The following is a 15,986-nucleotide window of genomic DNA, read 5'->3' on the forward strand; positions in this document are numbered from 1 at the left end:
ACACTTCCTTTGATTTGTTTTCAACAGGAGAAACTCTTCTGCAGACACACAGAGTAAATTGTGGCAGAGTTATCCCACTCACAGCCTCCAGACAGAGCAAATAATATCACTGGGCCACATTTGTCTGTCAGCTGCTTTGGTGGGTCTCCAGTGACATAGGTAAGACTGCACTGATGTGGCAAAAGAACTGGTGCTGTGTCGAGGGACCCTGGCTGATCATGCAAAGGCATTTGCTAGAAATATATTGCTCCCTGCATTGTTTACGTATGTCTTGTCTTTTTGGAAAGACAAAACTCCTGAAAATTTGTAAAATGAAGTCCTAGCTGAAGAAATGCTGAAGTGACTTGTTACAAAACTCAGCTGGGCTATCCTTCATCTGCAAGGAATTTTCCTCACAGTTCTGGCATTGTTCATTTTGCAAAATGTTCGTTTTGCATTGTTCATTTTGCAAAATTTAACAAAACCTTGTGCTTTTTAATGCACAAAAGTATACATTCATGTTTTGACAGAAATGCTTACAGTCAGAAATACATTAACCTATTAATTTCTTCCTAAACTTCTCTCCCTTTTTGTTATTCTGAAGAGCTCTCTGGGACATAAATCTTTATAAATAATGTGCGTTACTAATTCTTTGGCAAGAGATATATATCTATCTCTATTATTTTTGCTTGTGAATGCTTGCAGCACTTCAGTCAATTCTTGTATGTCAAGGGGAAACCCACAGACTTCTTTTGCTGTTATAAACTGTCACGCAGAGGTCACTCTGTAAGGTGTTTGTCCTGCAAAAGGGAAGTCTGAGAAGCCTAAGAGGGCAGCTAGCCCACAGCAAGGTGGTGTTCTCCACTGTGAGAACAGGTGATAGCTTTTGCTCAAATTTCTTGTATACTGTTTCTTTTGGTGCCCCATTCATGAAACATTTATTCTACAGGCACACATAGCTTAACAAATATCAATATGCTGCTGGAATGTGTTCATCAGCTGGCTTTGACAGACACAGAAACCATGCGTTCACAGTCCGAAAGAAAAAGGTTCTTGCTCACAGGTTCTTTCTCACACACCTAAGTATCAAATAAAATCAAATTAAAACAGTTACAGATCTTTTAAACTGATACCTGCCACACCTCTCAATATATATAGAGGGCACAGGCCAGCAAGGTCTGCTGGAAGAAGAATGACTTGAGTTGCCCATTTGTTGTATGATTACAAGCCACTGTGCATGCCATTCTGCTGGCAGCTTGTGGTTTGTCCCCAGGAGACACAGCTCAAAACTTGCTAATGGGGACTGAAGGATCCACACTGACTTAACAATGCTGCGGCAGGGCAGATTAGAAGGCTACACTTTGGTTCTGTGTCTGTTGTTTAGCTACAAAGAGAATAATATTATTAGTAAAATTCATAGATGTGAAAATGGGAATACAATTATTTTCAATTGACCTGTTCACGGTGTGCACAGTTCAACAGCTGAAATACTTTTTTTCAATAACAAATTTCACAAACAACACTGTCACACTCTTCCTGATTAAAGGATAAAAAAAAATCTTCAGGGAGGCAAGAAAATCCTAGGCTTTGAGGCTATTTCCTTGAGGTGAATTGTTTTTCCACAACACTCAGCAGATTTTAAATTTCTCACTCTTGCAGTTCCCATTCCTTTGTTCTTTTCAACCCCTTATATTTTACAAGCAAGTTAAAAGGTTGGGAAAACTTTGACTTTAATGTCTTCTCTTCCTCTTTCTGCATTGAGAAGAGGGAATAATGTCCCCTGGCATCTTCCTCTGCAGAGTTGAAAGGAAGCATTTATGCTCCAGGCAACCCCTTGAAATATAGGTTAATGAATGTGACGGTAGCCATGCTGTGAGGCAGTGCTCAGGCTGCAGGGGCTGAGGGCATTCTGTCAATAGGTGAGGAGCTGGGATAACCCCAGCAGCTGCCTTTGCACCGCAAGCTTGGATTAAAAGCAGTAGTATGCTCTGTTTACATTCCCCGTGGGCACACAGCGCTCAACATAGGGACAGCACTTGAAAAATCACTCAGGGTAACTCATCATGGGCAGTGAGCACGCACGTCTTGTGTCATCCAATGTGCGAATCTGAGCAGTCTACGTGAGGGCAAAGAATTTACAGCAAACTTAGTGAGTTCAGACTAGTGGCCGAAAGAAGAGAGCGGAGCGTGCTTTGCTTCTGAAAAAGTAGCAGCTGTTGTTCAAATTAAGCCTTCTCCGCAGCCTCACTGTTCCAGGGTACACCAGGGAGCAGAGTAGTTCCTGGTTTAATTTAGAGGATCCTGGAAGCATCATGATCCAAATTCTCAGTATATACTACAAACATGCTGGTCCTCAGCTTCGCCGCAGGCATGCTTCCCACCTTGTAGTTTGCAATGAGAGAGAGCTGAATCTCTTTTCCTTACACCCGCCCTTAGAGTAATTATTGCCTGGCACAGCCTGCCAGGGGCCTCTGATACTTTCACACTGGATAAAAGTTGCAGTGGAACAACCTTGTGAAGTAACTATTTGTAGTTATCTGTAATCTTTTTTTTTCCCCAGCAATTTAATTTCTTCTCAAAGAATCTTCTTGCAGGATAATTGCAAAATATCTACCAAAACCAAGTGAAAATTGGTAACAAGAAATCCAATGACAATAAAGGAATATACACTTACTAATTAGTTGCCTGAGATTTGTAACTTTTATCGTTATTCTGAAACCTGCAGAAAATAATTAAAGCAAAACGTAATCTTTCTGACAATATAAAACCAAAGAAGTATGAGAGACTGAAGGCAGCACTCTCATGCTACAAACTAACGCTGTAATTCGGATTACTATGAAAGAATGAAAAGGAAATGTGTAGCCCATCTTGAGAGTCTGACGTCCCTGTTGCCTGGTACACACAAAGAGAGCAGCTAATATGAACACTGATAAGACTCACCAGAATGTGTTTTAAAGACTGTGGTTTAAAGTGGTGAGCTCTGGCTACATACCTATCAAGCTTGCAGCTATATGGTTTTTTTTTTCATATACATGAATGATACTAATTCTAAGGCGACGCTTACTCTTGAATGCACACTTTTTCTGGTTTGGGTAATCTTTGGTAATCTCAAGGAGGTAGGTAGTATTCTAAAAATGATGGGGACTTGGTACTGGCAGAGTGAAGTCCTTTATAATGAAGCATTTACAGATGGGATCAGGGAGAAGGGAATGGGCAGGACTTGGCGTGTTGATGAAAATAAGCCTTTCTCAGTTAGTTCAGCTGTAATATGTAGCAAACAATTTAAGCTTTAAACTTTCCTCATTGTTTATGTTTTCTGCACCTCCTGTTTGCTGTTATTTCCTTGACTTGTCTAATAACTAGACATTGGCCTCACCTGTGCCCAGTACCATAAAAATGAATGATTCCCAAGGTTATTTATCAGTCCTGTTACTAAATTCCAGCATAATACTCATCTTTCTGAAACATCATTGAGTTATGATGTAATTGAGTTGTTAACTATTAATAATTACCTGGTGATTCACTACAACACAGAAGGTCCCCACCTTTCCTGAAGAAGTTGTCTCGTCTGTTATTGTCCAGGGATTTGGAGAAGTTGATGGTAGCACCTGCTGCATGACAGGCTGACTTCTAACTTCTCCACTGCGACCCTGCCCTCTGAAGTGCATACAAGCTTCCAGTTTTAAATTTGCTCCCTATTGCACCATCCAAATCAATACTGAGGAAAGCTGAAGATACAAATGAGCAAGTAGAGCAAGACGGCAGAGTTCTGCTGTGAATAATCTAAATTGCTACGTTCTGGTAGCAAGCCTGCAGTAACATTTGAGCATCCCAGAGAAAACTGCTGATTACGTGTTCTTACCTCCAGTTATTCTTATAAAAATCAGCAAGTGTGTTAATATAAAATTTGGTTACTTTGAAACTGCAGGCTTTAATAAATCAGAAGTATTATCTAGAAACAGATTGAGAAAGCCAGATTTTATTTTTTAACAAAAGAAAAACCTAAGGATGCTTGGATTCAACTTACGTTTAGTCCAATATAAATTTAGCATTTACATAAAAAGGGACAATATTTGCTCCTTATTTTTGTGATTTCAGCTGTATAGGAAAGTAGGTTTCAAGCAGCAGTATACTCATTGCTTAAGTTTTATTAAATTTATTTTTTCTGAATATTCTGATCAGTACAAAAGAACAGGCATCTGTTATTAGTGAAGTCCGTAAAGAACATCCACAACTGGCAATGATCGTGCTTCCAACATTTGACTTCTAAGGATAAAAAAATATAATTTATTCTGGAACACAGAGTGCATGAAAGAGGTTGATAAATATATTAAAAAAAATATATATATAACATACCTGAGCTATAAATAATATAATACAACCTATGTTATATTATATATTATAGTTGATATATGTTATATATATTTGTACATATAATAAATCTATATTTATTATATAGATTTAAATTTGCCTTGAGAAAGTAGTTTTCTTTCTGATAACACTTCTTGCTTTTACCTGTTTATGCACAAGTCTACAGACTAGACTTGTATTTTGTGTTGTACATTCTGCTGCAGTAAATGATAAAAGCTGACCACTATTGCTTCCTTTTCACTGGCTAAAGCCTTTGTTAAAAATAATAAGTATTCTTTTTTTTCCAAAGTTTCTCCTGAGCTTCAGTTTTGCCATAGTCTAGTTGTTGACTGTAACAGAAAAATCAATGTAGCAATATAGGGAGAGAAATCCATGGCTATAATAGCACTCTAAGTGAGACAAATAAAACTCAAGAAATTTGAGATAATTTCTCCTAATGTCAACCTGATGGATCCATGTAGGGAAGGATTTTTATAGTAAGCATGGAAGAGTGGGTGTCATGGATTTTTCAGTTATTCAGCGCAGTAGTGCAGAAGCTCAATTTTAGTTTAAATTAGTTCAGTAAGAAAAAAAATGATCTTTTTTCTCAATACTTTTATTGTTAAAAAATGCATTCTATTTAAGTTAGTAGGTTATGTACTTGACTGATCAATGATATATCACAGTATGCTGGAAATGTCCTCACTGAGTTGCACAATAAAAGCATATTTTGATTTAAGCCTCAAGTACTAGCTTCTTTGGGCTAAAAGTGAAACTTATTTGAATGATTTCATTGAACAAAAAGCAAAGTACTGAAATCAGTGTTCTCTTTGTGATCCAAAAACTATTCCTACTGAGGTGACTAGGAACTAAACAAATGAGGACTGAATAGACTCTGAAAGGAAAGACGTGCGTGTTACAAAGACTGACAAAGCGCACAGGAAGAATGTCTCTGTATGTAGGCAGAAACTTGTTTATAACCCAAGTTTTCTACAAGACTGAGCAAGCCACCTTGCTTTCACAGTTCTTCTATCAGAAAATTGGAAATAGGTCAACTGACTACCTTTCCCTTGCGTGCTTTGTTTTTAAATTAGAATCTAAGTGTGTTAAGAGGGACACTATTTTCTGCTATATTGCTTTTACAGTACTGGAGTAAGAGAAGTCTTTTTAGGGATCTTTAGCCAGCACAATATAACAAATAGCAAACAACAGTAATATTTGTCTTAACTTGGCCGGTTCTTTTTATGGCTCTAAGGAAAGCCCTTGGGATTCCCGAGAGCTGGCTGTTTTGGATGGACTGGTAAACGCAATAAAACTCCTCAGCTATGACTTCCACATCCATACGGGCCAGGAAAGGGCTGAGGCATTAGCAGAAGCACAGGTCCGCTGAGCATGCCTGACTTGCAACAAAGCACAGGGAGGCAACATGCACTGGGACATGTGCAATGGCAATAACTCACTCTCCCCTGCTTCCCTTCCCCAAATTCCATGACTAAGATATTTTTCTGTATCTATCTGATGCTGGAAGGGTATGTTTTGACAACTCTTCAGTTTTGATCATAATTTAACTAGACATAGTGCATATAGGCATAAAGCCACATTAATGTTGGAGTTTGACAGGCCTTTTACTATTCGTTGACTTCCCTGCCCCCCCCAGCCCCTGCATAATCCTTTGTGGCCTTTGTTCCTCGCTTAATGATGATTCATTTTACATGCTTATAGTACTATTTATATTTCGCCTTCTTGGTTCATTTCACAGCATTCACCTCTAATGAGCCAGTCAATATAGTACACTTTGATTTTTCAAAAAGTTTTCAGAAAAGCTTCCTCACCAAATGCTTCTAAAACAACTGCACACATTGGATAAGAGGGAAAGTTCTTTGAGGGATTAGTAACTGGGGAAAGCTGGGGGGACGGGAGGGAAAACAGTAAGAAGAAAAGTTAATTTTTGCAAAGACTGAGGGTTACTAAGAAGATTTAGTGACATAAGTGGCCTACCTCAAGCTGGGTCATGTTCTGTTCAACACAGTTGTAAGGGATTTGGGGTTAATAAGAGTGTGAAAAGCTTACAGATATTTCAGTGGACTATGAAGAGTTAAAGAAAGTCTTCATAAAGCAGCCTGACTAGGCAATAAAATGGAAGATGAAATTCAATATTGATAAGCATAAAGCAATATCATTACATGTGCATTAGAGGGCTTCAGCATTGCATCATGCCATTGATCAATCATTTTATGAAACTATTAGGGGCCAGGAGGTTTGGAGGAAAAGTTTCAATTTTTTCAATCACAGATACATTCTGGAACTATTTTTGTTCTTAGTGATGACCCTGTAATTGCAATCCTACTGATATAATTGTGGCTGCATTTGTGGAAGACTTCACCCAAATTTGTTTTCTTTACTGTTTTTTAAGCTTTTGTAACTTTCTGCCTGATGATCAGACTAAGTATTAATGTTGTATGTTTTACCAGAAAGCTTTTCTTTTTTTAAAAATAGTTAGCATACAAGTTCTTTGTTTCCTGTTAAATTGGAAGGATATTTAGAAGAAAACGTCTCCTAAGGAAATCAGAAATCAGTTGACTGGAACAGCTGGGAAACCAACTTCTTTCTTCAACTCTTTCTGTAAAAGAAGGCTCCAGAGCCCCTTTAACAAGTGGTAACTAACTGGGAACAGGATTAGGTAGCTTTCCAACAGCTGGAAATAACTAATAGAGAAACAACAATGTCCCAAAATTCATGACTAATTTGATGTCCTTTCTTGCCTTCTTTCTTCTTGCAATGCTTCCGGAACTCCATGCACAGTCAGTAAAGAATGCTTATTTGAAACTGATGTGTACATTACACTTTTTTAGCAAGATGCACCTCATCTTTGTGATTAGCTATTTCTGCTAGTGACCTTTCACACTGCATCTCAGAAGAGTTCATTAGTGACTCAGAATTACTGCTGCAGAGTCCCATCCTGCTTGTTTGTATGTATTCGTAACCCTATCATACAAGCGCTGGTGGTATTAGAGTACAAAACCCCCCACTAATACAATTCCTCCTAATGACTATAATTTAATAGTGAAATGCAATGAATTCCAGTTGGATCAATTTCTTCATAGTCATTGAGTTTCCTTCTAACCTAACTGATAATTCAATCTTCTTCCTTCCCTGACTTGCTAATGGACGAACATTCAGAGAAGAATGGTTCAGAGTAATGTAGACAAGAAAAATGTTCATTATGCAGAATGAAGACTGTATCTCTTCTCACTCACAATTAGCCATTGGTTCTCAGGCAGATTGCTTGGGAATGAGCCAGAGGTGAGGAAAAAAAAAAGGGCTCAGAAAAGCATCAGGTAACATGTAACCTGTAACCTGTATAAGTAAACTATTTATGTATTTAAAATCAGGGGTTAAAATATTTCTGAGTGACAATATAGGTTTAAAAGAGAAGAATGATGTGAAAGAGTACAAGAAACACTCACTCTGCTCTTCAGAAGGTGACTGAAGTAATGATTCTTTGATGTCTGATCTCATGTCCAATACATTTATAAGACTTTTTACGATTGTGGTAATAAACATGTATAGGACCGACTGTATTATAAGGGGGACAGTCTGCAATTATGAATTTAGCCAACACATTGCAGTACTGTTTCAAAATAAATCAGACCTCCAGCTTTGCAACCAGAGTTTTCTTAGACACTTTTCAGGGTTCCTCCTGTTCTAAGGATGAAATTTTAATATATTTTCAAGAGAAGCATTTAATGAAGTTTCTTTATAATTTATTTCTAAAGAACATACAGTGCAGGAATTTTTATTGTCGCTACGTCAAAATTGCTGTCAACCATAATGGAAAACCTGTGTATGTATTGATTTTTTGCTGCAGACATTAATTCTATGAGGAATTGTTAAGTGAGGGATGGAGAGGAAAGGAAAAATTACTGGAAGATTTATATATATTGGAGGTGTTCTATGTCCATATAGGGCTTACATCTTTGCCAATCAGATCCTCTTGATTTTCCACAATTCCCCAGGGAGCTATACCGATGGTGCAGATCTTCCCTCGAGATTTTGAGGCATGATCTTTCAATGCATCTCCAACATGACGAATGACTCCTGGGAAAGAAACAGCATAAAATAGAAATTCAAAATTATGTCCATTCTGTTCATTATAGCATGGATTTAGCATAGAATTCTATTTTAGGGATTATTATTACAGTAATACTGTAAATCCATTTTACCTAATTTAAAAATATTAAATTAAGTAGCAAGAAAATAATTACACCGCTCTAGAAATAAGACTGGAAATGTTGACAGCTGACTGTAACTTGTTTATCTGCACTTGTGTTCACAAACATATGTGCATGCAAGCATTTGTATCCTTCCCAAGCACAGAAAGAAGAACAGGATTTTAAAAAACAAACAAACAAACAACCCCCCCCCCCGCCAAAAAAGAAAAATGCAGCTTCCGCACAAATGGTCCCTTCTGTCTGCATAAAGGATGGAAATATGAAAACATCATTACACTGCCCTGTGGTAAACTAGTCTACCATTCTTTCTAAACAAACTCAGTCACCTGAGATAGTTCCCAGTAGAAGTATTAGAACCCCCCCTGGGGATCAGTGAGAAAACAGAAATTAGTACAGAAGCAATGACTGCTCCCCAGCTCCCTTCCAAGTGCTTTCTGATAACACTCCTTGTGTGCTTTAGGCCAGCTTTGCCAGTGTTTCAGTGGTATCCCTGTGCAGAGGACAGACAAATGACATTACTCCTTCCCTTTCATGAAATATTTTTTTTACTTGTGTATCAATAACTATTTTTGTGATGTGGCTGCACAGAAGCAGACCTGCGGATTTGTTGCAGATGTTATCTGTTACTCAATTTCTATGTTTGCTTCTTTTTCAGGTTCCACAGTTTCAAGATGACTGGATTGGAATTACAACGGTCACAAAATACAAAATAGATGTGATTTTAGCCATAGTTTTTCTACACCATAAATGAACAATATAAGAAAAAAAACCACAATCTAACAAATCCTATAAATCCTGGAGTCCAGTTTCCTTCCTGTGGTGGAAAAGGAAAAAAACAACCATGTACCTAAGAATTAGGCTATGATCTAGCAACCCAAGGGATTCAAAGCAGAAAATCTGTACAGACTGCAAAAACTTCTACTATTTAGAATACTCAATTTTTGGCATAACATGAATATTCAGAACAACTTGTTTAAGTGATTTAAAAGTCATGGTTATACCCAGGTATGTACCATGCCTGTCACATCACTGATTCTCAGTCCAACAGTGGTATTTCAGAATTTTGCAATTATACTTTTCCTTCAGAGTATCGGATTTGAAAATTCATCATCAACAGAACAGACTGTACTCAGAAATCCTCTATTTGTACAATTTCACATAGACACAAACCACATAATTTTCACCTACACAGTTTGAAAACCTCACCCACAAGCAATCAACTGCTTTGCTCCAGAAATCTAAAACAGCAACGAGAGGCAACTGATAATGCAGAACTTCTTCCGGAAATATATGTTTTTAAAATAACACACAGCAACTTGAACTTCATTGTTTTGTCTAGATAATTTTTGATTACAGAGAAAAAAAACATTTTCAACAGTAACTATGTTGACTTTCCTGGTTCATTTGTATTGTTTGGGCGTTTGCAATTATGATGATTTGGAAAATGGTATGAAGCAGTCGCGCATTTGTCAAATGCAAATGTTATAGTCAGTCCTTGTTCACAAAATTTCTATAGTTTGATTTCTACAGTTCCTGTGGTAATCCACTGCAATGAGTGTACAATATCTACAGTTTTCTAATGTGCTTTCAGCTTAACATTAGTATCTGTCTTTGCCTTCATCACTACAGGAGTATCTGACAACTAACATAACTATTATCACCACTGTACACAGGTCAACACTGAACCTGATTTTCTCCCTTGTCCTGCAGAGACGTGGGTGATATTACATATGTGTGAGTCTGTCTGTTTATCTACCTAACACTCCAGAAGCTGTGCTTCTTCTTTGCTATTTGTATTGCTGCTGTGATAAAACTGAATATTGTTTTAAATTTTATGTGCTCTGGAAACTAAAAAGCCCAAGACTCCTATTAAGCATTCATATTCAAGTATGTAGGAGTTGATCCACAATGCACTAAAATTAATGCATGATAGAGTGATTGCAATGTTTTCCACAGACAATAAGAGGATACACTCTGTGGGATTACAAAAGCTATAAATTATAGCTTTGTTACTGCAGCAAATGAGAATGACATAAGAATTTACAAGTACATGTCCCAGACCAAATTTTTTTGCACTTATCTCTAGCAGAACTCTTTGACTTTGCCCTGATTCTCTCCTCCTTTCTGTCTCCTTCAGGTAACTGGGAAGCCACTGCCCAAACTTTTTTATCTGGGGAACTATGTTTTGCAGCTTATTCCCAAAACCTACATGCTCCCTCCCACTAGAGCTGGGCCAGCTGCTATCTTGGGTCATTAGGACACCCATATGGTATGTTACAGATGTTCTTAACTTTGAATAGAAATGGCAATGTTATCACTGTTGCTGCAGGGGTAATAGAAAAAAAAAATAGGTCAAGCTGTCTACAAGAAAGGAAAAAAGTGATACTGATTCACAATAAAGTTTCCCACTTCATCCATAAAACAGAACCTTTTTTCCTTTCATACTTCAGATCATCTTATAAGATAAAAGTCTTTTTTGGATGAAAATCTTTTCTGTTTTATGTAATAAGAGTTCAACTTCTTCGATTTCTGGTTAGTACTCCCTCCCTGTAGCTTACTGTTGATCTTATAAAGTCTTCACTGGCAATATACTAATATAATTGCCTCACAGGAGGCTTTATTTTCAGCTCCCCAGTGTGCTTTTCATGCTTCAGCAAACCTTTTATTCCCTGGTAGCTGCCAGGCTGGTTTGGACATGGCATTTTCTTGTTTGCACATAGTACAGCCAACACTAATGAAATAAAACAAGGAATGGCTTCTTAATCTCATCAGTCCTAAATTTTTTCTGTGATGAAATCTCCTAGATGCCACTGTACTTTCATTTCAATGTTGCTGTTACCTGTGTTTACTCCTCCAGTGAATATCCATGCTCCGGTTGTCATAGCAGCCTTAATGAGGCCTTTTCCAAAGACTTGCTTGAGTTTTGGCTGAAGTTCAAAATTCTGAAGGCCCCCGTGCACAGAGATGAGAAGTTTAGGGAGCTCAAGCTGCCACTCTTTGGTCATCAGATGCAGAAGAAGGTCAGGCTTTGTGTCAAAGGACACACGTACATACTGCAGAAATAAGGGCAGTGATAGAGAAAAAAAGATTGGTTATACCCACTGGTTCCTAATACGTATGATCTATGCCCAACAGATCACTGGAAAAAGGCAACCTTTATGACAAAAGCACTAATTGCTGTCTTGATGATTTTTCAAAAGTTAGGAAACTATGAATAATAGAATACTTGCCTTTCACGGGCTAGACAATTTTCCTTTATTTAGGAAATTAAGTCAATATGCTTAGCAGTGCTTAAAAAATAAATGTCTTTAATTAACGGGTGCAAAAACTAAAGCAAAAATTTAAGTGGTCTGCCAAAGATGACCTATGTAGTCAGAGTCACAACGGTGCATTCACTTTTACCTTATTTTCAAATTAACAAAACCAAACTCTCAAAAGATAGGAAATAACAGAAACAAACCCAGTTGTCCAAGCATAAGTAAGTTTAAACTGAGCAAGACTATTAAACAGGTACTTTTCAGATGAACAAATGCTAATTTATGACTTATGGACTGATTCGTACAGATTCATGAATTTGCCTAAGAAATTTGGCACAGGACCCCAAAAGAGCTTTGAAACACATTTACACATTTCCAATTCTTGGCTCTTCTGTGCTACATCTGCAGCATTTTGCCCCAAGGGAGATCATGCCCATCTGCGCTTGCTCAAAGATGAACTGTCTTCAAAGTTTCTATAGCACTACCATGTTGCACATATACCTGTCTCTTCATGACAAGCCTTTCTCTCTGGGGCTCTTTCTCCTGCTTTTTCTGCTGCTGATGTATGAAGAGTTTCACAAAACCCGTGACAGGGCAGATGACACATTTTTGAATTCTAGTTGCACAGCAGAAATGGGCCGTAAGAGGGTAAAATTCTTTCTATAGCTGGCAAAATGTGGAAGGAGTCTCCTAATTGAATAAAACAGCTTGTAGAAAGCCACTCATCTGTCAAAATTCTGATTGAACTGATGCATATGGAGTTACTTCAGTGGTCTTTCCCTTGATGGCCTGTCAGCACAGCCATCAGGTGTATAACACAGGCACCTTCACTTTCAGCCAGCGGAATGCCTAGTTCTAACTTATTTATTGTAAAATGCCAGGTAGTATAATATCCACATACATTATGTAACCACTTTGTCCCTTTTTAACATGTCTAATCAGTACTTGCCAAAAGATTGTTCTTTTTTTAATAAATTGTATGACAGTGAAGTGGACTCCTTTCTAGTTGAATAAGAAATAACGACTTGAGTTTTTCCAGAAGAAATTCATAATGGACAGGTTTCTTTGTAAGAAGGGGTTGTTGCACGGTGAACAGCCATCCTCAACATATCCCATCTGGAAGCAGAAGCCCGTTTGGGCAAATAGTCACAGGGAAGCAAGGGGGACACCGTCAAACGGAAAGCTGAGCAAGAACTTGAGAATGCACGTTCACCACAGTGCATCAGTAATGTTCTCTGCAGCTGCCAGGCAAATTCGTAACAGCTAATGGACAAAGAACATGCAATATTCATGCCTAGCAAGAGCACAATGTAACCTCGAGCTTACATATACATGAACTGCATCCTCAGTAGCTACCCATTCAATTTGCTGCGTGGGAGTTCGGAATGTCTTGCATGGTACCTGATCCCACTGACCAGGTGGTGAAGCCAATCATTTTAACACACCAGGGGGGTTTTAAGGAGACTGATTCTTATTCCCTTTGTCTCTGCCCTTAGGGAGAGCTGAGGTTGCAAAGGGCGATGCCTTGTTAGACTGCAGGCTTTAATAGACAGACAACACCCTTTCAGGGGGCCTACACGAAACCTCTGCTGGTCAAACTATGGAGATTATGTTTTGGAATCACTGGTACTGTACTCTGTTTTTTGGTGAAGGCAGAGTGGGAGTTTTAAGAACATGATTAAAGTGAATTTATATTAGTAATGACCATACAATTTTGCTGAAAACAGAGGGGACTGCATCATCTGGGGTGATATTAAGATGAAGGTACAAATGGCATCAGATGTGCATTATCTAATGCAGCCAGTTACAATTTTTTTTGACTCACTAGCATTGTTTTATACCCCAGAATGGGTGACTTCACTGTCCCCACCTTCTTAAGCCTATGTGTTGATTGGAAAAAACTCTTTCATTTTCTTATCCCCTAAGACCTCGGAATTTCAATAAATACAAATCTTTATAGTGAATCACAAAGTTAGAAGAAATATTTTCTTACATCTATTTGAAATGTAGACAACTTTTCTTATAAAAAGCTGCTTGTTCTTTACACTGCAGCAAAGCCCCTCTATACTTATGATGAGTTCATTTTACTTTATAAAGAGGAAATTTAAGCAAAAATAAATCTGATTTAAAAAAAAAATAAAAAAATAATTAAATCATCATGGATAAGCTTCACTGTTTCAGAATTTTTTTGAAGGGCAATGGTGCCAAATATTGTGACTTTTCTTCTGTGCATAGACCTAAATTTTTATGACCGTCTGATTAATTTTTGCTTTTTCAGAGGGCATTTTCAGTTTGGTATGCTTGAGATTACTCTTTGGCCATTTAACTAGTAAGTACAAGAGAATTCCTTTGTCATCACTTTCAAAGTATGCATTAAATTATGAATAAACACATTTAAGGCCATTTTTGTCCATATTAAAAATTCATTTATTTCAAACTTATAGCAGAACATTCGGCCTTTTCAGTTTTTATTTAGAATCTTAATAAGTGTTTCTGCCATTCCTGAATTCTTTTGCTATAGACTCTGGAGGCAGATCTAAAATTTACATGTAAATCTAAGCCAAAGCAGTGCTCTGTTACCCTGAAATTCCATGTCTGGTGTATCTGTCAGCTGTAGAAATGATCAGTTCTAGTGACAAATGATTTAAACCCTTCTTTATGGCAGTGGTGGATGGAGCGGATGCAAGAATTCAGTTGTTATGTGTCAGCAGAGCAATGCAAGATAGGAAGCAAAATTACAGTTTTGAACCACAAAACATACAGATTGACCTGACTGACATCAGCATAACACTGTGAAATGAAAATCACAAAGTTCAAGCCGTCAAGACCCCATGATCCCAAAACTAGCACAGACGTAGTGAGCAAGAGTGCCACTTGATGCCAATAGTTGTTTCACTGTTTTAAAGAGTGGTTTCCTAAAAAACAACTGTGCCCATCATCAGTCAAACAGCCAGATTGCTTGCAAGTTGGACTCCAGTGTTCTAAGGTGAAAGACAATGTTCCTGAGTGGTAAAATTACTACTCTGTTACTCAAGCACAACTGTTTCATTAAAGTACATGGCGAATGATTGCAGATGAGATTCTCAGTGAATAAAATAGAAAGATTCAGAATTTTGTTGTATTTCTTCAAAGAAAATCTCTTCAGAGAACATTTTTTGATCTGCAGTCTAACTTTGCTCCTTTGTTTCTCTTTGATGCATGCAGGTGCTGGATAGTTATTTCACCTACCTCAAATAAGATTTCATCACTGCAGACACTTCTTCAAGGTAAAGATTGATTCCCTCACTGTGTGATCTTCACAAAAAAATAGGCCTGATGTAATTCTCACCAAATTCAACAGAAAAACTGTCACTTAGACTGAAATCAGACTGGTTCCTTATAAGTTAATATTCTTCTTAACACCTTAAGGCCTTATGCAGGTTCTACTAAATAGTCAGTGGAAGGACCCTCATTGATTTAAACGGGCTTTGGTAGATGCTTTTTTTCCTGTGTTAATTCCCCTTTTTCTCCACATAGGACACCATCTTTTAAATTCCGTAAATGTTCTTTAAGTATTATTTCCCGCCTAAGTATTAATTTCCTGCCTTTTTCATGGTTTACGCAAGTTACAGGATTATCTCTCTCTTTTTTTTCTCTCAAAAGCACTGATGGCTTTTAAGAGCCTTTTTACACAGTTTTGATAAATCTCAGTATATTTTAAAAGCAGAAATATACCTTTTTACGTGGCTGATTACAAATACCCTTAATAAAGTATAATGTTTTGAGGACCTGCATATTAGAAATTCTGTTTAAGAAACTGTTTATGTACATTGGAATTCTACCGATGTTCTTTCATGTTTCCATGCACCATAAGAAAGGTTAAGCTTATAACATTGAAGGAAACTTTATTTCTTCTACAGCTGCAAACATATGTTAGCTTTTTATTGTGCATATTAAATGTATCATTGGAATGCATTCAATTAGGAGGAATGTGTTTAACTTACTAAAGCTTTCCAAACAGCCATCTTCTGCCTAACCTTGAAAAATATGATCAAAGAAATTTCAGTTCTGTAAAGGGCAGTCCATTAAAAAATGTTTATATGGAATCCAGGCACACAAATTAATGAAAGAATGATAAGACTTTTTTTGTGTATGGAAAGGCAGATAGTAAATTAAAAAAATTGGTTAA

At 37.4% G+C, this 15,986-nt stretch overlaps 1 protein-coding gene across 6 annotated transcripts in view; it reads right to left on the reverse strand.

Annotated features, from left to right (window-relative positions):
- Positions 1-15,986, reverse strand: part of TRPM3 (transient receptor potential cation channel subfamily M member 3) — a 421,669-nt gene that overhangs the window by 124,080 nt on the left and 281,603 nt on the right. For all 6 annotated transcript variants that reach the window (XM_074569357.1, XM_074569355.1, XM_074569361.1 and 3 more), the window contains exons 4-5: positions 11,401-11,614; positions 8,303-8,427 (exon numbers count right to left, since the gene is read on the reverse strand). In XM_074569357.1, the coding sequence (XP_074425458.1) occupies positions 8,303-8,427; positions 11,401-11,614 (339 nt within the window). The remainder of the gene's footprint in view (positions 1-8,302; positions 8,428-11,400; positions 11,615-15,986) is intronic.

Source organism: Larus michahellis, chromosome Z (genome assembly GCF_964199755.1).
Source record: "Larus michahellis chromosome Z, bLarMic1.1, whole genome shotgun sequence".
NCBI classification, from domain to species: domain Eukaryota; kingdom Metazoa; phylum Chordata; class Aves; order Charadriiformes; family Laridae; genus Larus; species Larus michahellis.